Here is a 23,228-nt window from a genome sequence, read left to right as displayed (position 1 = left end):
CCAATCGGCAGTCGTCAGTCGTGTCGTGTGCCCTTGTCTCTCAGTCAGTCTCCTCTCCCGTGAATTCTCTCTTGTCAGCTTGAGCAAGCTTGAGCTTGCCTGCTGCGCCTGGCACGCTTGTCGTATCGCCTGCATTGTGTCTCCGCAACTCCAGCTCGAGAGTTGCTAGAGAGCAGTGAGCCAATCACAACGGAGAATTCTTCCCGGCATTGGTCGGCCATCTTTCCGCTCTGCCTGCCTACTTCTTGCTTGCTTGGTTTCTGATCACACGAGTGGTCAATGAGGCATCAAGTTCAAGAAGAGATTAGGTGAGATTTCAGGGTTGTTCGGGACGCAAATTGGCCGTGTTTTGGTTCGTAGTCAAGGTCGTGAGTTCACCGACCCTCTCAGCTTTCAGATTGGTCAGGGAATGCCGTGCGATGCTGAACGATTCGACGCAAATTGTGAGCGAGTGACAGCCTGAGGTCACACACTCGTTGCTGAGTCAAGTTCCTATTCGCACTCGTCAAAATGGGGCCCGACTTGATGAATAACTGTCGGATCTGTCTGATGGAGAACAACATCATGATCCCGATCTTCGGCGAGGATGGTGCTTACCGAAAGATCAGGGAAATGATCAGGGATTCTCTGAACATCACGGTGAGTGGGTCCATTAGACGCTTGACAATTACATACATACATAGATCCCTTTGATGGATTCACCACGCCCAACATTCCGACATTTGGATTGCCCTGATGTGTGATGTATTTTGAGCATTCAACTGAATGAAGACATTTGATCAGAATCATACAAATCTGTCGAGTGCAAGATAATTTTGCATGGTTTTGTAACAGACACGACACAATTTTTTTTATATAACTACATACCTATGTCATGGTCATCAGTGAATAGTTGGCTTGTCATCTTGACCTGTCCATTTTAACTTAGTCTCAATGCAAAGAAAATCGAATCAATTAAAAGAAAGAACTTGGAAACACAATTAAAGCTTGTTGAGGACAGCAGAAATTTAATTTAGAATCCTTTATTCTGGTTGATGGCTTGGCCTGTACCCAATAGAAATGATTCCGATTCATGTTATAAGTTCACTAGTTCTCAGTGCTTCTCTGTAATGACGTTAATTCCATATTCGTATTATATATATATACATATATACACACATATATATACATTCTTCCTCTGGAAATCTGAAATCATTGGTACATATTTTATTTCTTATGTTTCCCATTTTTTTCGGTTGTACGCTATGCACCTTGAATATTATTAAAGTTATTCTTAATTATTAAAACTCACAAAAATATCGGTTGTTTTATGGGATGAAATTTAATAAAACTTCCCATCAAAATAAGTCAGAATTTAAATCATCATGCTTTTGGTGATTCACAATTTTGACTATTTTCTAGCCAGTGGAGGAGGACAGACTGGAAATGTGCAAAAATTAAAATTTGCGTATATTTCTACGATGTATTATATAAAACAAATTTGCTGTTGTTTTTAAATATGCTAAGCTAGCGGGTCAAGTTTAGTACTAATGACGTCACTGTTAACTCATCATTAATTGTGATTGTATTGAGACCAGAACTACGCAAGATCAAAATTTTCTCTTTTCTTTGGCTTGTTTGGCTTGATGATTGCTAAAAAAACTATTTCCCCTCCCATTTGCTAGTTAAATATAAAACTAATTAATAGTTTTTAAAATTATTTTTCAGGTATTCCAAGGGGATCCTCTTCCCCGCAAAATCTGCTGCAAATGCTATTTTAAGTTGCAACAAGCGTGTCAGTTGAAGGCTGATTGCCAGAGGACTACCAAGTTTTACATTAGTAATCTGAATGGACAACGTTCTCCAGATGCAATCAGAGCAGTAAAAACGCTCAACCATCAGCTGGTAGGTTTTTTAGTTTTGAGCGCTTCAGAGTTTTCTTAATCCTGTGTTTTTCCAGAATATTTTGCAGGGAACTGCTTACATCTCCCATGCTCATCACAAAGATCAAGAAGGGGCTGGTCCATCCCGAAACCTAACCTCAAACCAAGATCATTCACAGGCAATAAGGTATGTTATAAAAGTGTTGAAAATTCAGCTTGGTGTGACAGAGTTGATTAGTTTATGACAATAAACTTCGTTTTCCCTCTACTCATTAGCATGCTTCAGCTTGACTATATATATATATATATATATATATATATATATATATATATATATATATAGATATATAATGCATTGAATCAATCCATTAATGTGGTAATAATTGTGTTACCATTTATCTAAAATGCACTCGATTCTTCCTTTTTTCTCTAAAGAATTTGGATACTTATGATGGATTCATTGAAAATAAGTATCTAATAGCTAAGGATTTCATTGCATTCCTAGGCATTTTCATCCTATGTATTGCGCTTGCTACTGGCTTTGGTTTTCTTTTTAACACATGTTAGAAAATTGGTGCAACAAGCACATCCGTTTTCTGTCATGTTGTGCAAATGGGAGCGCTGAATTTTAGTTCAAGTAAGGCTGTTCGCACTTAGATCCCTGATTTTACTAGTTAGCTTCATTTTTTTAAATTTTCCTCCCTTAAGAAACTCAGGCAACGATTTCTAAGTTGAACCAACTTTTCAGGCCTGCTCCTCCCGTCAATACCTCTGCAAATCAACCACTAATGAGAAACGCCATTCGAGTAATGCCTTCCGGTCGCATGAAATTCCGATTGCGCAAGCCGACTGTGCCCTGCGCTGTGTGCGGCAAGCTATTCTTGAGCAAGAAATCAGCGAGCGCCCATATGCACAAAAATCACTCGGTTGACGAGGTCAACAAACTTCACCCGAATTACAAATGCTCCATATGCTTGCGCGGCTTTGAAACGCTTGTTGGGCTCAACCTGCACAGGCACCGCAACCACCGGCTGCCCCCGTTCAACACCTACTCAAAGCCCCATCCGAACAGAACCATGTTGCAGAATGCTCTCTCGAAGTCTCATCCCCAACAACATCATAATCAGCAGCAGCAACAGCAGCCACAGCCTCAACAGCAACCAAAGCTGCAGCCGCAAGTTCGGCTCGTACCAATCAAGCCAAAACCATCTGAACCCGAACAGCCTGAGGAAAGTAACGTGACACACGAGTGTGGCATGTGCTTCCGAATTTGCAAGTCAAAAGCCACTCTTAGAATGCACGTTCTCCAGGTGCACAAGGACGCTGACTTGAGCAACCTGGACAAGTCACCAGTAGTGAACACGGAGCCATCAACCTCCTCGCCAAGTCCCGCACTGCATGAAAACCTGCAGTGTTCGTTATGCTCTCAGCCTTTCCGCAATGTTAACGGTCTGGTCGGCCACCTACGAACTAACCATGGCAAGCCCAGCTGCTCCATCTGCCTGGAGATATTCTCCACTCAGGAGGAGCTGAATGCTCACCGGCAGACACACAAGCCAGGTTACGTGGAACAGCCGGTTGAGAAGCAAAACGCCGAGGTTTTCAGCTGCCCCATCTGCAGCAAGTCATTTGACAACGCTACCTCGCTGTCCAGGCACAAGGGTTATCACACCAAGATGGGTCCCAACTGGACCCCAAGCGACGTCTCCTCCTCAGTTTCGGTCGTGTCCTCTCCCAGCGTGCGAACCACACCCACCAGCCGGCAAACTGCCACGATGAGCCGTGCTAACTCCCCCTCCTTACAGGATCACCCGGCCCTGATAGTGCACACCTGCCATATATGCGGCAAGAAGTTCGACAACAATCTGTCGCTGGCACGCCACCGCGCTAACCACGCCAAGCATGGAATACCGCAGAGGTCTTTGATCCCTCCACAGAGACACAGGTCTCCCACCACTCAAGAATTGAGCGATGGCGAACCTGTCGAAAAGAAGCCACTTATAGGTGACGACGGGAAGGTGGTGGACCGGGTGTCGCTGCAAAAGCTGAAGAGCAACGCCACCAGTATTCCGTTTTGCCTTTACTGCAAGAAGATCTATGACTCGCAGGACAAGCTGTGGGAGCACATTTGCCTCATGCACCCCAACGACCCAAGATACCGGTGCCAGGAACAGGGCTGCCTGCGGGTGTTCTTCAGCGGAACAGGCTTCCGCAGCCACCAGACCGCGCAGGGGCACAATGCCCCGCCTGAGACAGCCAATAGTAACAAGTCTGTGGAGAGCGGGCCAAGCCTGGCCTTCCTTGGTTCGGCCGGCACCGCGCAGATGATTAGCATGTCAACATGCAAGTGCCACATCTGCATGCGACGCTTCTCCAATATTAACAACTTGAAGCGGCACATGAAAATGGCCCACCGCACGGCTTCCGGCACCTCCTTGCTGCGCGTTAATGCTAACGCCATCACCAACAACTACAGCAGGAAGGTGTCGCGCGTGATGTGCCGCTACTGCCCCAAGTACTTGAGTTCCAAATACATCGCCGAGCACGAGAAAATGCACCGCATACGAGGTGACAAACCCAGAATCGCGCAGGGCAACGGCGGACCCCCTCCTGAAGAAGCCCAGGGGCATCACGTAATGCCCGATGAGGAAGAGATAGAGGCAGACGTGGACGTGGAGGAGGAGGATGAGCAGGAAGACAACCCCATAAATAGTCTTCCGGATTCGATCACTGTTACACAGAACCCGTCAGAGTTCAAGCTGCACCGCAAGCAGCCACGCGAACCAGTGTGCCGCTACTGCAACCACACTGCGCCCACCTTCTACGAACTGAGGGAGCACCTCGAGTCTGAGCACCCTGGCCAGGTGTACTATGTGTGCGGCGGGTGCCCTGAGATCTACTACGACAGAAAAACGCTTGTAAGCCACTGCATAGTGCACACGCGCGTCTACCTTCGCTGCAAGCACTGCGGGAAGAGCTTCGCACGTCCACTGGCGTTGCGTGGCCACGAGAACAGGTGTCTCTTCCTGCAAAAAAAGCAGAATTCCGCTGGTCAAGCTCCTAGCACACAGTTGGAAGACTCTCAGGACTCATCCAGTGGCTTTGGATACAATTGCGAGTTCTGTACTGAAAGGTTCACTGACTCCATGGCCTTTGTGCAGCACCTGCAAACACACGCAACGTGAATTGAAGTCACGCTCTAAAAGACTTAAAACTTAAACAATATTCCCACTAAACTATCACGCATCAAGTAATATTTTGCTAGAAAAGGCTTGTTAAAATCATTTATTGACCGTCTTGTGCGAAATAATTATAAAATGTAAAACATTTAGACTCCAGAATGTTGTAGCTACATATTGAATCATTAATGCGATGAATTTTCCGAATTTTCATCATTTTAATCATTTATTTGCATTTAATTTTTACGTATGAAAAAACTAGAATTAATAAAGGATGAGATAGGTCTTCATACAATGCAATTTTATTATTTGCCACCTTATAGCCTTACGACTTAATTTTAAATGCTATTAAGGAGAATTTCAATGAAAAAGTGACCAATTGGATGAAAAATTTGAGGTGTCTCATTCAAAATTTAATTTTCAGGGCTACCCTAACAATTGATTTGCGTGACAGTGGAACTAACTCTTCAGCTGCTCATTACATATGCGAGCTCTGCGACAAAACGTTTTCTGAGAAGCATCAAATTGCGATTCACAAGCATGCTATGCACGGCTTGCAGCTGCTCATCCAGGTTAGAGAGCCAGCTTTGCTGACGCCACCTTCAACAGAGCAAGATGCCGACGCGACGAACGCTCAAATAGGAAACATCGTTCCTCCTGCACCTGTTGTTCAGCCACATGGATCTGAGGCGCAGGTTGTTGAAGATGTCGACAGAAACATTGCTCCAACTGATGATAAGGATAAGGATGATGACGGCGGAGATGCTGTTGCCCCACCTTCTCCTCTTGCACCCTCTGTGGAAGACATGGACGTGGGAGAGAATTCTTCGACAAATCAAGTGGTTATTGTTGATGACGAAATTGATGATATCGGTGTAGAAGATACTGAGGATGCTGCCAATGCGAAGAGCATGGAAACCTCAAATGGCAGAAGCGACACAAACAAGCAAAGACTCCCAGCAGAGGATAAGGAGCGAATGAAAACCCAACCAATGGTTGTACTTGCCAAGCTAAAAGGTCATTCTGTTGAGAAACCAGCGCCTGACAAAATCAAGAAGGTCTCAGACCGAAAGTCATCCAAGCTCAAGAGGGAGATGAGGCTCCTAGAAACAAATTCAAGCATGAGGGTTGATCCTGATGAAATTGAAATTATTACAAGTCGGAAGAGAACCAACTCTTTGTCATCAAACTCTCATCAAGTTCCCAGTAAAATGAGGAAAAAACTGGAGAAGATCAAGGTTGAGTTTATGGGAAGTGACGAAGACGAACCGTCGTCAATGCAAATGCAAAGATCCTGCTCTTCTACCATAACTTCTACTCCAAAGGTTACTCATCAGGCAAGCAGACTATCACTATCTAAAAAAACTAAGGAGCCCAGTCTCATCGGTGTGGAGATAAACGATAAGGACTTGCAGTTGGTTCAAGGGAAGCTCGAATGCGTCTACTGCTTCTCCTGGATTAAGATGGACGATGTGGACAGATACTTCAGACACATGAGGACTCATCATCCTCAAGTCCAGGAAGATGGGTGGGCTGTTAAGCCTCCTGAGAGCTCCAACTTCAACCAAATGTCTCCAGAGAGAGAAAACTTAAACATCTCAGCTGTTAATTTACAGACAACAGGCCCATCTAGCTCAGGGGCAGCGATGAACTCAAGCCTCCAAATGATGCAATGCCAATTTTGTGACAAAACCTTCAAGCTGCTCATCCAACTAAAACACCATCTTGATTCCGAGCACGACATGAAGTACTGCTGTGACACTGCCTTCAGCAAGGACAGCTACCTTGATCACAAAGCTCAGCATGAGCTAAATGGCAACGGGAACACTAACAGAAGCTTGGAAGAGGAGGATGCTCTGGATGTAATGATTGATAGCAAGCAAAAGAAGGTAAGGCTAATGGAGTTTATAGTATGCTGTTAAAATTGTCTTGATAAATTGAATAGCTACTAATCTTATAAAATGATTATATTTGAGGACCAGAAAATGAATTCACCACAAAATTTGTGTAAATAACTATAATAGGAGGGCACAATTCATACTTATTTTGAAACCTCTTAATTACTTCATTTATCATTTCAGGCTGAAGAGAAAGAAGTAAAAAACACCAGTTCCAAGGGGAAGGACGTACTTCCTAAATATCCAAGCAAATGCGTCAGGTGCATCTATGTGGGCACCGAACAAGCGTTGTACAAACACTATCGAGAATTTCATAATAATTATTGGTGTGTTGGCTGCAAGTCCATTTTCCCTGACCTAAACGCACTGGAGGACCACTTCAACAGTGAGCACACCATGGAGTACATCTGGTTGTTCAAGAGTGGGGACAAGGAAGAATCAAACGACATGTGCATTTGCACAATTTGCAAACTTGACTGTAAAGTCAAGGAACACCTGCTGAAGCATTATAAGGTAATTCGTCGCATTTTCTATTTTGATAAACGATTTTATTATTAAAATTATGTAAATTTAAAATTTCATATTAGGATTTTTCTGAGAGGAAATGTCTCGAAACTTTAAAATAACGTCAAGATTGTTCGCATTTTTACCATCTAAATATGACGATGGTTAATCAAATAAAGACCAAAAATCTTCAAACTTGGTACAGTTGAAAATCACGAATCAGGACCGTCATCATAATCAATGAACCAACATTTTGATATAAAATGAAATTGAAAGAAAGGTGATTTCAGAATTAAAACCGCGAAGATAATACATTTTTAATGGAAATAGCCATTTTGAAGGCGCCTAAAGAGTTTTTGTGGCCAGTAAAAAAGCTTAAAATATACAATCAGGAATATATTAACGGCACAAACAATTATAGTATGTCAAAACATGGCCACAGGCTACATAAAATCCGAAGTAACATGACTTTGTTTGGCAATGCACTCATTTGTGAGGCTCAACTTGAATTATTGCATGAACTAATATATTTCCTCCAATTCTGTTGACAGATGGACCACGGCAAACTAGCCTGCTTCATTTGCACCAAGCCTTTTGACACAAATAATGAAAGGAACAAGCACGGCAAAAAATGCAAGGAAAGAAAATGCTCAGTTTGTCAAAAGAAGTTTCCCCTCTCTGTGCAGTTAGTGCTGCATCGGCTTGAACACATTCACCTCGGCGAGCTGGAGGACACGCGTGAAAATGCGATGATAGCCGATGAAAAGTCAAATGAAGGCAACCAGAAGGTCAAGAAAACTGAGGATCAAGTCGGGAAAGGTGTCGACAAGACCAAAGACATTAAGGTAGAACAAGTTGCCTCCAGGTGTGATACCTGCCAAGTAGAATTTGCTGGTCCAAGATTGTTGGCGCAGCATGTTAGGAAGCATCACACACCAAAAAGGGAGAAAAAGTCTAAGACGCAGAACAAATCCAAGTGCAAAACGTATGTATTTTTCACTTTTAAATCAATTTTACTTAAATTCATCACCGTCTTGGGATTTTTTGCAGGTGTAACAGGGAGTTCATGAACGCCACCTGTATGAGTTTTCACGAGTGCAAGAAAGCAGAAAAAGGGAATCAAAGCAGCTCTAAGGAAGCAGGAATTATTAAACAAAGCAGCACTGAGGAAAATTACATCAGCTGTGGGTATTGCGATCTCTCTTTCAAGTCTACACAAGAGCTCCAAAAACATGCTGAATCGCACCTAACTATGTAGCATAATTAGTCTCCAGCCATCACTAGACTGAGCAAGTAACCAATATCAGAAAAATTTATTGAATGAGTTGTCGCATTGCAGACAATTTAGCTCTGAATAGTCTTGAGCCGATTGTAAAAAGTTCATTCAAACAATGGCTAGTCTTTGTTTCTGAATATTACACTGGAAATAACAAACTTTTGCTAGCAGTCATGAAGTTCCTACTAAGAAAACAAGGTATTAGACTTATTAGTGTATTAAACCCTTTTTGAAAGGGAGGATGCTTGGATGAAGAGATTTTGAAGTGCCTTGTTGCATTACTAACTTTGATTAAATTATTTATGTATTACCAAGGAAATTGTAATTGTCTAATGATCATGGTGCCTTTTCCATCACGTTCAAGAATCAAGCACCGCCCGTGTGCCACAGGTTGTCTTTGGTTCTATAAAAGTGGACTGAAAAATGGCTTGATTATTTCCTTTGTCAGATCGCAGGCAAGATTATGAGCACATACAAATGACATTAATTGGAAGGCTCTTTGTGTTAGCTGCACAATGGACGCTTTTGTTCTGACGAATCAGACAGGATCATTGCAGAGATCCTGACTTTTAATTTTCTAATCGCTAATTCTCATTCCAAGCGTTTATGCTATGAAATTATTGATATGCAAATAAAGGAAATCAAAACTTAAAAGGACAATCCTGCTAATTACTGACATTGATTGACACTGAAAGGAGATGAATGTGCAGAACCAAAGGAGCGATTTCCATAGATGGCAAAGATATTAGTGCCGTAATTTTCCGCTGCAGATTTATTATGTTTATGCATTGCGACAATTGAAACGCTTTTAATTCAGAGCTAAGTGTGGCACATGGCGTTTTAATTGCGTGCAACCTGTTTTTTTCACTCAAGTGTTCCACTTAAGATGCTCATGTATGGTATTTGTCGTTTTAATTAGTCCAGCCAAGAAAAGGCAGATTAATGTGAAGTTCCTGTTTTGCAACAATATTAATCAATCGGGCCATCTGTTAAGTACAGAGTGAAAATAAAATTCAGACTTGCTGTCAAAGGCAAGGTTGTTTGACATTCCTCTAGTATCAATACTCCTATAAAATATACTGAAATTTCTGACTGGTAGCGTCAGGGAATGAAGTTAGGATTATTGCTGCCTCATTAACTTTTTATTCTTAATTCCTCCTGCTTTCAATTTTAAATTTCAATTTGGAGTTTGAACAAAAATATGATTAAATTTGTGAGGGCAATATATGTATGAATTTGGAACAAGGAAAAACTACGATTGCCACTGATATTCGATAAAAGAATCATGTTCTCTGAGCATGACCTAGTAATTTAATCATTTCGGCATGGCGCACCCGGCTGCCGTTCCACTCAAGAAAGGGTCCTTTGTGCGTTCCTTCGTCTTTGCTGGAAGCGTGTGTTCTTCGCGAAATATATAGCTTCAACAGCGGCAGTCATGCGCGGCGCCGGGGTCGGGGGCTGGAGTTGGTGGCGGCCGTTGGCGGGCGCCTTTCGCAGCTCGACCGGCGCGGGCACTTCAGTAGGGCGCCGGCAACAGGCAATATCAATTTACCAGAAGCTGTGGCGCGCCAATTTAGCTCGCATTAGAGACACACGTGTGTGCGCTTGCTGATAAGCGGCGGACAAGGGGGGCCGGAAGCGGAGGCTAGCTTAACATCTAGCCGATTTTGCTCGCAAATCCACAATTATAACGCGTGATGATACCCACGCTTAAAATGATAAACGAGTCGGCAGCGTCGACCAACGCGACCGGCAACGAGACCGACAGTGACGACTACGAGTACGACTGGGAAGAGTCGAGCAACATCTTCTTCTGGGACGAGTTGGTGCCCACCCTGGTCGTCTACGGGCTCACCCTGGTGCTCGGCGTCGTGGGCAATTCGCTCATCGTCTTCACCATTCTCAGGTACAAGCGCATGAAGAGTGCCACCAACGTTTTCCTCGCGTCGCTCGCCTCCGCCGACCTGCTCCTCATTATCGTCTGCATTCCAGTCAAGGTGAGCACTTAATTTATTTTCTCCGAAATCTTCAAATGCAATTATTGTCTCATTTTTCTGAATCCCTTTTTCAAGTTCATGAAATAAATTGCCTCCCAATAAGACTCCATAATTGACGAAAATTAAAATAAAATGTGTTGAAATTATTCAGGCTTACAGCTATTCACTGTAAGGCCAATTTAATGTATTGTAAGTTTTGCTCACAAAAATTATTTAAAATTACTAAGAAATCGAAAAGAACACAGCAATGTCGGTATAGATTAAACGCACCTATGTTAACAAAATCATGTATGGAACAAACAGAAATGAACTTAAACAAGAGCTTGGTTTGAAACGAACCGATATTAAAATTTTTAAATAATTTTTTTCGAAAATATGTATTGAACGAGTCCTTGAAAATAGGGTTGTAGGCTGTCGCATGGTTTGAAACCCGCTCGGTGGTCAAACACAGAGCGCTGGCCCTCTGGTTGTAGCTACTTTCACGCTGCTGCCGATTGTTCGCATCGCCTCGCTAACTGGCGGGCATAAAAATTTAGTATTTTTTAACAAATCCTAAAAGTGTGTGTTAATCACTTTTATATATCTATCAGCACAGAATTTTCTCTAATGAGAAAGGAATTGATTGCCAACAACCGATGGTATCGCATGTTACAATTATGAAAGAGTGAAATAAAATGGGCCAGAGAAGAAGCCTCCAGTCCAGAAAAGAACTGTTATTCTATTTCATTCAGCTTCAAGGTATTTTGCTACTACGCTATAAATTAGTCAGAATATTTAAACTTTCAGGCGCAAGTAGCGAGTCAGAGTAATTTCGATTTTGCCTCTCAAATCCAAACGGACCGACAATATCTATGCGGGTTACATGAAGGTATGCATAATAATTATGCACTAGCTCGCGGCACCAACCTTAACAGATTACGCATCACGCATCAGATATCAGATTTTCCCATTACAAATGCACGCAATATTATTACCACGATCGGCTTAGTAATCAATATATCTAATGGTGCACTATCTGTAGTCCAATCCTAGCAATTATACATAGTGTAAGATTTTAAGTAAATAATATAATTATGCAATTAGTAATATTTGTTAACATAATTAAAAAAGCGTAAGCTCGGTAATACCAAGACGCTGAAAATTGATTCAATATTTTATTTTTATTTTTGCTATTTTGAAAATTGAACCATTCTTCCCTATACAACGCAATAGAAGTGTCCTGGTATAACGTTTTCACTAATTGTAAGTTCTAATAACTTAGCTAACTGCAGAAATATTAATCTTCATAAAATATGCTACACTTTGGGTGGTCATATGCGTCTCCGCCTGAGGTTCTTTTGCGAGTTCGTTGTAGGTGTTTCTTGTGCCATGAAGGAATGTCATGTCACGTTTTGTTAGCGCAGAGACCATTCGAGAAATCCGCATTCTGCATCATCCTTCGCACATGTTGGCTTAAGAGCATGCGGAAATGGTGAGAGTGACCGTCTTTCTTTTACAGCTTTTCTGCGATCTAATGTATTGAGGAAACGACGTTCTGAATTCAGGAGCATAATAATGCATTATTTATACACGAGATTGGGTCCGAATTGATCGCAAACTTTGGTGCAGATTAGCAACAGAGTTAATTACTTTTGCTTCCGTGTGAGAGAACAGATTTATAATTAAATAAGATGGGATGTGAACCAACTCTTTGGTTCGCAAACCCCAGTTTATGAATTCTCATTTCAAAATTATTATAAAAAATGTATTAATGATACTTAAACTACCTTCATTTTTTTGCTCTTTTTATCCCTGTCTGAGGACCGGCCGGGCGCGCACTGCACTAGCACGAATGTTGAAACCCGGGTCTATTATTTTTGAAATGAGAATTCATAAACTGTAAAAAAACTGGAGTTATTAAGGGTTAGTAGTGTTGCGGTTTGATGGCAACAGAGTCCGGCGAGCCAGCATTAATCAATTTTAGTTTCAAAATGTGGCAAAACAGAAATGCTAAAAATTGTGGTTGCAGTGTTTTCGTACCATGAAATTACTTTCAACAGTTTTCATTTGCATATTCGAAGTCTACTGTAACAACAAATGAAAATTATTTTCGATGGTTTGGCTATAGATGACGCGAAGCGAACAGTTTATTTTTGGCCTGTATTCCGACCAATGTTGAAAAAGAGCGAGACCAAGAAACGCGTTTCTAAATTCATATGGCAGAAGCACACCTTTCCCTTTTCTGTGGTGACAAAAGATTTCTTCTGCATCATTTTTCCGGTGCTTTTTGTTGCAAAATTCCATCTCTCCAGCGCTCCTCCCTTTAAAGAGCGCTGCCATTATTAGCCAATTTAATATCTCGCCGTGTTTTACGCACTGGAGGACTTATACAGCTCGCGCGGATTCTCGGGTTGTTTGATCTCGGTCACATTTTGCCAGCGTGAATAGCGGAAGGGATGAAGGAAGAGGATTTCTTTGTGACAGGGAGCGAATGTTTTGCTTACCGCTCTTGAGCGCTATATGAAAGCAAAACGAGAAATGCCAGTGCAAGTGCGTCGGCCGCCTGCTGCATGGAATGCTGACTGAGTATAAAAGAGTCGTCTGTATTTCCTTTCAATTAATTAGGTCAGCATCCTAATGATATAGCATTGCTTCAGCTCTGATTACTTGAAAAGGGACATAAAACTAGAGACGAGAAATCCTTTACTGTACAATTAATGTACATACGCGCTCTGTTGTTTCTAACTAACTACACGCATAATATCGGATCAATATCAAGCGCAGTTCATCAACAGTCAAGACTTTCCCAAATTTTTTGCCCTTATCTACATTATTAACCATTTTATTCCTATTCAAGAGGGCTGTATTCTGATTTCTGATTGATATTGAAGCTTGTTTTGTTCAATTCCTGTCATCTTTTTTTAATTAAGCAGTCAATATTAATTTTTGGTGCAATCTCGTCCAATTTCAAGCTAGGAATAATCTCTGGAGAATTTAAAAACAGTGAAGCCCCCAGCTAATTGATCGGGCAGTCGAAGCAGTCTTTGTGTGCCTGCGTCACATCGTTCCGCGGTTTTATGAGTGGCAACCCTGAAAAGCGATGCTGCTCGTTATCGTTTCGGGCAAGCCCGTGAAAAAAATGTGTTCATTATTCAGACACAGACTTCTCTGGACCACGCGAGAGTCGACTTTACAGTTCATGCGACCATCTATCTTCATTTTACTAACTTGCATTATTAATTGAAGGAAGGAATGCACACATATATACTAGTTAGGACTAAATTAATAAGCATAGTTTTGTGGACAAATCTTCGCTGCATTTGTATAAACGGCGAAAGTGTTGATAATGTATTTCTTCGTAATCAGGATTGACGTACTCTAGAATTTTATTGATGCTGGTTTCCTCTTTCGATCAATCTGACAATTTTATTGTAGGCCATCCCGCATACATGCGTGCCAAAGCACAGCTGTTGATCAACCTTCAGATGTAACAATGGCTTCATGCGCATAAGTTCAAAGCTATCAAAGTTTTAGCGATTTTCTCACTGTCAGAATAGTTTGTAATTTTCCACCTGACTAATTCCTTACAATAAAACATCTGATGGCAGTTTAAGCATAATAATTTAATAGAAATTATTTTTAGTGAAAATTTAGAGTAAAAATAGCAAAATATATAAATAGAAAAATTGAACGCCTTGCCAAAAACAACCTCGACCGGTATTTAAATACTGGAATCAATTGTTAGATCACTTGGATTTATTTTAAAATATTCATTTTTCTTGAAGTTTATATATACAGTTAATTTATTTCTAAATATAACTTCTATGAAAAATCCTCGAGTGTAAACCTTCGATCAAAATTTATATTGTTCGCAATATTTGCCGGACAATAACGCATAAAACTCATAAATATAGTTTACAACTGCTTTCCGCTTTTGGCTTCTATCGCCAGCCCTAACTCAAAAAGCAGCTACACAGATGTACATAGATGTTTACCCGAACAAGAAAAGCGCTGCAACAGAGCAAAATAATGTTTGTCTAGGAGAGAGCGTCCGGCCTCTTCTTCGGCCTTCGGCCGTGTGTTGCAGAGCAGACGCGCTCTTGACCGCTAGTTCGCGTGTCGAGCATTATTTTATTTTTGCCACTCGCTCCACCGAACGCATCTTTAGCCAAATGCGAATACTCGCTTCCTCAGCTGGAATCGCGTGAGTGAGAGTGCTTTTGACATCAATTTGCCGCCGCCAACGCTCACGCACTGCTCGATGCTGCGAAATGAGGCTGCACGTGGTGCGTGAGGGCTGTGCCAAACAGCCGGAATCAGCCAATTATGGATTGGTTCGCATCGTTGAATTAAATGCTAGTCTAGATGATTCCATTTGAACTAACTCCTATCTATAATGTAATAATTTTCGAATTTTGCTTGACATCCTCTTGTTTGTAGACTAGAGATTTGTTGCTTAATTAATTATTTTTATTGACGGTTAAAAAACATTTTAGAAAAATTGCTCATTATTGGCTCTACTCTCTGCGAATTCTTTTCTTTTCCTTTTCAGTTGCTTATATTTAGGAGCGCAATATTCTGTTTTCAAATCCGCACAGAGCGAAGCCATTAATAATTTTTAAGTCGTAGGCCGAAGCATATTTTAGGGCTATTTACGACAACGTGCGGGCTATTAAAATTTCGGGTTAGCATATTTTGTTGAAATCTGGAGTATTTAACCTAAACAAAGGACATAACAGGGGAAGATTTAAAATTAGATTTAACCTCTGCACTTCTATTCATAGTTTTAGAACCAAATTAACTTAATTATATTTTATGATGGCATTTTACAGGAAAATTAAAAGTGATGTTTTAAAACTTCTATGGATGGTTCTAAACCCGTCATATCGACTTGGTGTACAAAAGTTTACAAAAAATAAATTGAATTGTTGTAGTATATTTGCAGTGATTTTGATCTCGTAATATAACTTCAAATTAAAAGAAGGAAAAACACTTCAGCACAATTTAGCGCGAAAAAAGCTTAAACCTGGAACACCCCAAATCGAAATAATGTTTCTCAGTTGGAATTAAATGCAACTTCCTCGGCGTAAAGCGAGCTGTTTATTTTTCCGTAGGTTATAGCCCTGATTTATGAGCTTCCTGTCCTGTCTTGACAAAGAATTATCCCCAACCATCATTAATGTAGAAATACGGAAAAATAAACAGCTTGCTACAAACTGAAGAAGCTGCTTGTGTATAATTTCAACTGAAAAATTATGATAACCTCGAGTGCTTCTGTCTTCATTGGCATCTTGCAACATTTCAAACTGTCATAATATTTTTAATTAAATTCATTTGAATGGTTATGCTGAAAAATCTGAGATGATCCGAGCACTTCCAGGTTTAAAAGAACGGAAACAGTTTGAACATTCTCGCAGAGTTTAATTAATTTAAATGGCTGGCAGATCGGACAGGCCTAAATGGAAAAGTCATTATCTCTGTCAGGTTTTAGTCGTAGCGTGCGGCCCCTTCGACGCAAAGTGTCAAAACGCACGGACATGCGGTGTGCGTCGCGTACATAATTTATTCGCTTTCGCTCCAACTGTATGTACATTCCCAAGAGAACTGCGCGCGCGGGCCTCGTGTAAACATTTTATTGTGCGCGCTTGTGCTATTTTTATATAAGAAGAAGTGCTATCCGTTTTATTAACTGACAGTCGGTGCAGCCGCTGAGGCGGCGCCGATATCAAAACACGGCGCTCTCCTCTCCAGCACATTCGCATGAATGTGTGTGTATGAGTTTGACAGGCGGCCCTCCCGGCCTCCTCCACTTATTCACGCCGACTGCCACCGGCGTTTGTTTGCCAGGATTTTCACTCGGCGCTTTTGCACTCACGCCCGTCCATTTTCGCAATCAAATCTCGATGCGTGATGCATTTTGCCTTCGTGAGTGAGCCGGCCGACCACTCTTTGATCGAATAGGCGCCTGCCGTTATATTTTTATGCCAGGTCTTTAAGCCTGTTTATTTTCTGCGCAGTAAAATCTCCACTTCAGCCAGTTCGATCATTTTTATTATTTTATTTAGCAAGAAAAGAACAAGGAAATTTTGTCTGCCAACGTGAATGAAGAAGATTATTATATTTTTCCGCAAACATCGCAAACATGAAATTTTGCTGTTTTCCCTGTCTGCTCTTGCTCCCAAAGCACGAAAGATTTTAATTACACATGTGTGTAAATTAATCCCTCTAGCATAAACAAAGCTTTTCCTCCTTTTTTCGTCTTTATCTCGTCACATTTTGAGGGGATTTTGTTTTGATGCATTTGCCAGTAAACTCAACTAAGTGTTACGAGGAAATTTGGGTGAACTGATGTTTCTCAAAGCTCAATACTGTTTTTCAGTTCCCTTTCCCAACTAACAGTATGACTTAAAAATTTTGAGCACATAAATCAATAGTAATGGCTATTCATTCACGTCCAAATAAATTGAAATTGGTAGGAAAGCTTTTATCGAAATGAAACCATTCGTTTGAACACAAACATAGCAGAGCTGCTCAAAATACCAGGCAATTGTATTGCATGGGTAGTTAATCCTGTATTGGATAATATTTATTCCCTCGTCGATGAGAGCATATTTTATTTTCGCTTTCCCTCTTATTGGTTTAAGCTCTTCCGTTTTCCAATAACAGTCAGATCCAAAACAGCACGTCGATCTGCCTGAATTATCGACTGTTGAGCCGCTTTTGTCGTGGATGGTCTTGCCAGTGTAAATAGATTTATATTTTAGTGGAGATTTAGATATTTTTTAACGAATTGTGAAATTTACTAAAACGAACAATATATACTTTAAGAATAATCACAGAAATCAGAGTTGATCTATCGATTTATTATTTTTATTTCGAACTTGTCAACGGCTTTAAGAGGAAACATTGGTAGTTCAATTGGCTTTCCTGTTTCCTGGACGTCAACCTTACTTTTAGATTCACTGGACGTTTCTTGACGCTCGGATCGCTTTAACTTTTAGGTGGTTTATTTTTAGATCCTGTCAAATCCAATTTAAAGTTTAACGAGCGCAGGAAATTTTCACGAAACTTCTGAAAAGATATATCTGGAAGATTTCCGCATTTACATCGCCAAATTAGTTGGGGGCAGTTTTGAACACAAAAAATTGTTCTTGGTTAATGAACAGAGAAATTTTACGTATTGAATGGATTAAATGTGATTCAGAACTTCCCCAAAAACCAAAATTTATTTTCTATTCGAATCCTTTTCCTTGCTGCCAGTAGGTGCCTTCGTAAAGTCGCAACAAACACACTTGCGCGAGGAAAAAACTTTTGTTCAGCAGGGTTGAATTGAAGTGCCTGTGCTTTGCACCCTTTAATATGAACTTACGAGTACTGCCGTCTTCTAAGTCAATTAACTTCAGAGCAAGGGTCTCCGCCGCTAATGTCTCTACTTTGAGAGTGCATTTCATTCGGGTCGTTAAATTTATCGTTCGGGCTCGGTCCTTATATTGCAATATTGTTCGGCCGCCCGTCGCCCTGCGAAGCAGATACAAAAAAAAGAGCTGGCGTAATTGCCAGCGAGCCGTCCCCGACACCTCGGAGGCCGATATAATTTATTTAATGTGCTCCGCCCCCACCCTGCCGAGACTTCGATCTCTCGCACAATCAGCTCGCTGTTTTTTTAGAGGTCGACTGCAGCAAAGCAGGTTGCTAATGGAAACGCAGCTGGACGCCCCTTAATCGCTCATTAGAAATAAATTATAGGGAGCACTGGCGACATGTTATTTTACAAGCGAGCACCACATGCTGCTGAAATACTGAGAAATGTATCGCCGTTTTGTATTTTTGGACCTGCTTGACAACAAACTAAAAGCTTTTGCCCGAGTCTGCTCATTCGATGGGGGCTTACTGAGTTTATGAAACGAGGGCAAAAGGCACGATTTCGCTCCGACATCAGTGCTTTTGCTGCGCTTGTGGAAGAGAACAGTTTGCTCCCGAATAAAAAATGGAAATCAAGTCTGCGCTGAATATTGTTTGCTTTCGTTCGCGGCGAAGAGCGCCTCGCGCAGCGCAGCAGAATGCCCTGCTCCGCGAGGTCTCAAAAGTGGTCAGATTGAAAGAGCGTGCAGATCCGAGCAGTGTGCTTGCGGCTTTTCTTTCCGCTATCGCCGGAGATTCACTTTGGCAAAAGACTCGGCGTTTGCGGCGGTCGACAATTTCGCTGTCGGGCCAGACCGGGCGCAATGGCGCATCGATAAGGAGACACAAAAGCAGGACGACGACGACTCTCTACACCGGCTCTACTTAATATTTCACGTGCGCATGCCAAGGGTGGCAAAAAGCGGGCTGACATTCGCTCCGAGGAATCGCCGGAATATTGTGTTCGATTTATTTAAGTGTCTACTCAGCCTTGCGGATGTTTGCAAACTTCTTGCGTCAAAGCAAAATTTGCATTTACATTTAATGTAAAACGTCGAACTTGAGATTGTTACTGTAAGCTAATTAATATTCCATTTTATTGCGATACTACAAAGATTTTCTAACTTCAAACTTCACCTCAGTCAGCGGGTCTTTAAGCTTCTAAAATGGAGAGCGCAATTATGAAATTAAATTTTTATATAAAATTTGCGGTGAATGAAGTGCTGTTGCGTAACTGATACTAAAACTACTTATCCTCCAGACGATTCATTACAGGCTAATTGGAATCTATATTCAGAGCCGCTCTGAATAGGCATGCCAGCTAAACAATTAGCATAGCTTATTTTAGGCTGTGTCGAATTAGAACATCGCCGCAGACAAGAAAAGAATAATGTACCTCATATTATCTGAAAGCGAATATTTGGACTTTGCTTGATTTCACTTTCATTCACTATTCGCTACTGGTATAGAGAGCTATGATGACTCGACCGAAAAAAGGTGAGTTTGTGACACGAATAAAACCTGCAGCGAATATTAGCCGAAACTAGTATTTTTTGTGCAGCGAGGAGTGTCCGTCCGGTTTTTGATTCTATATTATTTTCAATTCGCAGACGAGCGCAATTTTCTCGCTATTCTTTCTGGTGACCAAATTTCCTTTGTAAAATGTTTGAAAACTAAAGCTAATATGGTGTTTACAAATGTATTTTTTGTCTAGTTTTCATTTGGATTTCATTACGGACGCGAAGCTTTTGACCTTTTAAACAGCTTTCGATAACAAACACGCATAGATAAAAATTGTTATTTTCACATTTTTTAAAAATAATTATTTGAAATTGCTGCTTTGCTCAAAAGTTTAATTTAAACTTGATTTAAAAAACTCTTTTTGTCATCACAGTGTTGATGGATTTCGTTGAGTCTCTTCATCAATGCACGTGCAGGCGGGTATAAAAATTCTAAATTAAAAGGAATGCCTGAGGGAGATAGCTTTTTAATAACAATCAGGCTGGTTTGGTATCATCATTTGAATTACGTGTTATAGTTTCAGATTACAAGTCATCAAAGGGACCCTTTCAAAATAATTGTAATACGGGAGACAGCCAAGGGAGAGTTTAAATTTTTGCGGAAAGGGGTGAAGGAGGCATTTCTACTCGTGCCGTAACGACATGACGCAGGCTTGAAAACACTTAATCCTTAATTTGCTCCAGCACGAAAAAGTGGCATTATTTTCACTGTTTGGACTCGCAGCGTTGATTACACTAGCAACACACCGTGTGAATTTGCGGCCGGCGAGTGTCATTTGCTGTCGACAAACAATCTAATCTTCACCAAAATCTGGACATAGAAAATGCGATTTTCCTTTGTAAAGTTCAAAACACCTTCCAGAAACGTTTCAACTTTGAATTCCCTCCCAGAATTTCAAAGTTATAGTGCCAGTTGAAGAAGTGTAAACAAAAGTTAAGGGAAAATAGCAGATTATGTTTTGTAGAAAAAAAACAGTATCGTGGAATGCAGCCGTGTTGTTGTTTGTTTTGCTTTTTAATCCTAACGAGATTTCTGCTTTATGGAGAGTTGGAAATCCGAAAATCCCGCTCGTAACAACCATATTCATCCATTTATTCTTGCTCTACTAGATTCTGCTTCTGCTTGAAGCCCTTAATATGACCATAAAGAGGAGTGAGTGCATTAGCATATTGCACTTACGAATAATTGAAATACATACAAACATCATATTTTAAATGTAGAGATATTCAAATTAATTACATACTTTAATTCATTAAATATTGTTGTTTCATTAAAAATTGTTGCATGCATATTTTGCGTTTAAGAAACCATAATTATAATTCATTATACAGGGCTTCTGGCAGGCAGAAATGGAAATAAGTAGACCAGAAAAAATATGATTTTTGCTTGCTTCGAGGGATATATCCGGTCTTTTAAGCCTCCAACCACGAATGGGTCACAATTTTCTGGATTTTCATTTTCATATAGCGTGAAAAAATACCTCATTAATTCGCATGTTGGAGAGTAAACTGCATAAATTAAAGTCGGTTAAGTCAAGATGGAATTTCATTTCGCAACAAAACACACTCACTCAATTTCCTCGAATAGGCTCAATTGAAGTCAACCTTTTTAACTTCCATGAGTTGCTATACAAAACGCACATTCTTCGCTTGAAGAAGCAAAAGAACTGTCATACTGGAAAACAAAGCGAGAGCGAGCAAGTAAGTTAGCCTACCATAAAGTGTTTGCTGCACAACTTTTTGTAAAAGGGACAAAAGATGGGAGTTACAAAGGCACTTTCCGAGTCATCCAAGATGCAAATCGAGCATTTTCAGTAAATCACTTTTGCAAGATGTGAGCTACAAGAAAAAGTTTACTATTTTATTTACAGACATGAATGTAGTTTTGTCCAATTTAGTTTATCTCGTTTTATTCAATCCGTTGTTGATAAGGATATGGTACTTTAAAATTACTTAACAGTTTTGAGGAAGGTCAGCAAAGGGCAAGCAGAAAACCAATAGATCATGAACAAGAAATAATTAAATTAAACAACGAGGATGAAGCCTGGTTTCATTTTTATTCAACATGAAATAATTATCTCAATTAAAAAAAGATACTCATACTATACTAAGGGATGCTACTCAATGCAACGCAGACCATTTGAGAAATCATCAAAAACAAACGTTAAGCGAATTTTTTCAAAAACATTTTAAGCAAGTGCCAAAATGTCTCAGAAAAAACACTAAACATTCATTGTCGCCAAACACCCGTGACTAGGACAGCCGTTTCGGGTATTAAACCTTCGTCAGCTAGCCTTTGGTGCAGCGAGTCCCTCACCTCACGGAGAGCGAACATCTCTGTCGCGTCAATCTCCAACACTAACTCAACCAGGTTTTAAGCTGGCAGCTTGCATCGGACAAAAACGCGTGGCGTTCAATTCTAACAATTTCTCAAATAGTATAAATCGTTGCATGAGTTATAACACGGAATTTAAAGAAAAATGCGTGACCTAATACAAGAGAGAATCAATCTCTCCAATGTAAAGGATTTTTGCTCAATACAAAACGAAAAAATTCCAGGAATTTTTTTGTTCAGAAGGGAAGGAGCTGGTTGTCGAAAAACCGTACGGCAGCAATGCTTTTGGCTAATAATCAACAATAAAATCGATAATATCTCTAAATAATTATCACTCCCTTGTCAGTTTATCTCAATTAAAAAAAGATACTCATACTATACTAAGGGATGCTACTCAATGCAACGCTGAAATAATTAGATGAGTTTTTTCTGTATTTAGATCATGCTCTTATAACTCAAAAGCCACGACTTATTAAGACACGAATTTCGGACGTTAACTAGTCTTTCGGGCTTAGGAGGCAGTGTCACCATTGAAAAATGGTTTATTCCGGCGCTTAACGAGTAGCTCCCTGCTGAGCAGTGATCATATTTCCAGCCAACGCAACGGGCTTCACAGGCAAATTTGGCGGTGCTCCGGTTGCGACACAAACCACGCATTTCTCCTCTTCTCCTTGATTGATCATTAGAGCAGGGCGAACAAATATACTAAATTTCTCTTCCATGAATTGGAAAGCCAAACTTTTAATGAATTTTACACGATCTAATGTTATTTTCTCACCTGCAGGTAATTGCTGACTTTTTCTCCCTCCTCTACAGCTCTAAAAACGCTGATAGATTGGTTTCTTTTCAAAAGTTTATTTGTTATGGTGGAAAATTAAGAAAAATAGTTATTTCTCTCGAGCTTGGAATTAAATTTACACGCTATCTTATCATCTGTCATAGACTTGATGTAATTTCAGCCAGATTGTCGACATGTGCACGGCGGAGCGGAGCAAATTAATGCGATTTGCATGTGAATGTTGTGATGAAGAACGCTATGCCGACATGTTCTCTATTAATCGAATTCCTCTTGCGCAGCTCTTACTTAGTTGCCAAAAGCTGCTTGTGATTTCGAGGAGCTCAAAAGCAGAGAACACGCCGTTTATCACGCCTCTAACCACATTAGTTGGGGTGGTTTGGGTTTTGGGTATATCATTGCAATTGAGTGGTGTGATATTACAAATTCGATCTAGCCAAGGACCCTAGGAAACGTGATTTCTATCGCCCCAAACTATCAA

General features: G+C 40.7%; 2 protein-coding genes across 7 annotated transcripts in view; both read left to right on the top strand.

Annotated features, from left to right (window-relative positions):
• Positions 1–63: 63 nt before the first annotated feature.
• On the top strand, positions 64–9,766 carry LOC135939025 (zinc finger protein 62-like). Of its 4 annotated transcripts, XM_065483145.1 has the most exons (8): positions 64–308; positions 391–639; positions 1,708–1,884; positions 1,940–2,049; positions 5,466–6,930; positions 7,123–7,452; positions 7,995–8,428; positions 8,494–9,766. In XM_065483145.1, exons 2-8 carry the CDS (start codon positions 511–513, stop codon positions 8,699–8,701), a joined length of 2,853 nt encoding a protein of 950 aa, XP_065339217.1. In that variant the 5' UTR covers positions 64–308; positions 391–510; the 3' UTR covers positions 8,702–9,766. The 4 variants fall into 4 exon arrangements, with proteins under 4 accessions (XP_065339217.1, XP_065339220.1, XP_065339218.1 ...); XM_065483148.1 differs by lacking the exons at positions 5,466–6,930; positions 7,123–7,452; positions 7,995–8,428; positions 8,494–9,766 and adding an exon at positions 2,935–5,403 and having other exon boundaries at positions 71–308; XM_065483146.1 differs by lacking the exons at positions 5,466–6,930; positions 7,123–7,452; positions 7,995–8,428; positions 8,494–9,766 and adding an exon at positions 2,878–5,401 and having other exon boundaries at positions 72–308.
• A 432-nt stretch (positions 9,767–10,198) lies between these two features.
• LOC135939030 (gastrin/cholecystokinin type B receptor-like) overlaps positions 10,199–23,228 on the top strand; it is a 56,546-nt gene continuing 43,516 nt past the window's right edge. For all 3 annotated transcript variants that reach the window (XM_065483157.1, XM_065483155.1, XM_065483154.1), the window contains exon 1: positions 10,199–10,716. In XM_065483157.1, the coding sequence (XP_065339229.1) occupies positions 10,417–10,716 (300 nt within the window). In that variant the 5' untranslated portion in view covers positions 10,199–10,416. The remainder of the gene's footprint in view (positions 10,717–23,228) is intronic.

The sequence above is a fragment of the Cloeon dipterum genome, chromosome 3, assembly GCF_949628265.1.
Source record: "Cloeon dipterum chromosome 3, ieCloDipt1.1, whole genome shotgun sequence".
Taxonomy (NCBI): Eukaryota; Metazoa; Arthropoda; class Insecta; order Ephemeroptera; family Baetidae; genus Cloeon; species Cloeon dipterum.
Note: the sequence above shows the minus strand (reverse complement) of the source record. Positions and strands in the feature narration are given on the sequence as shown.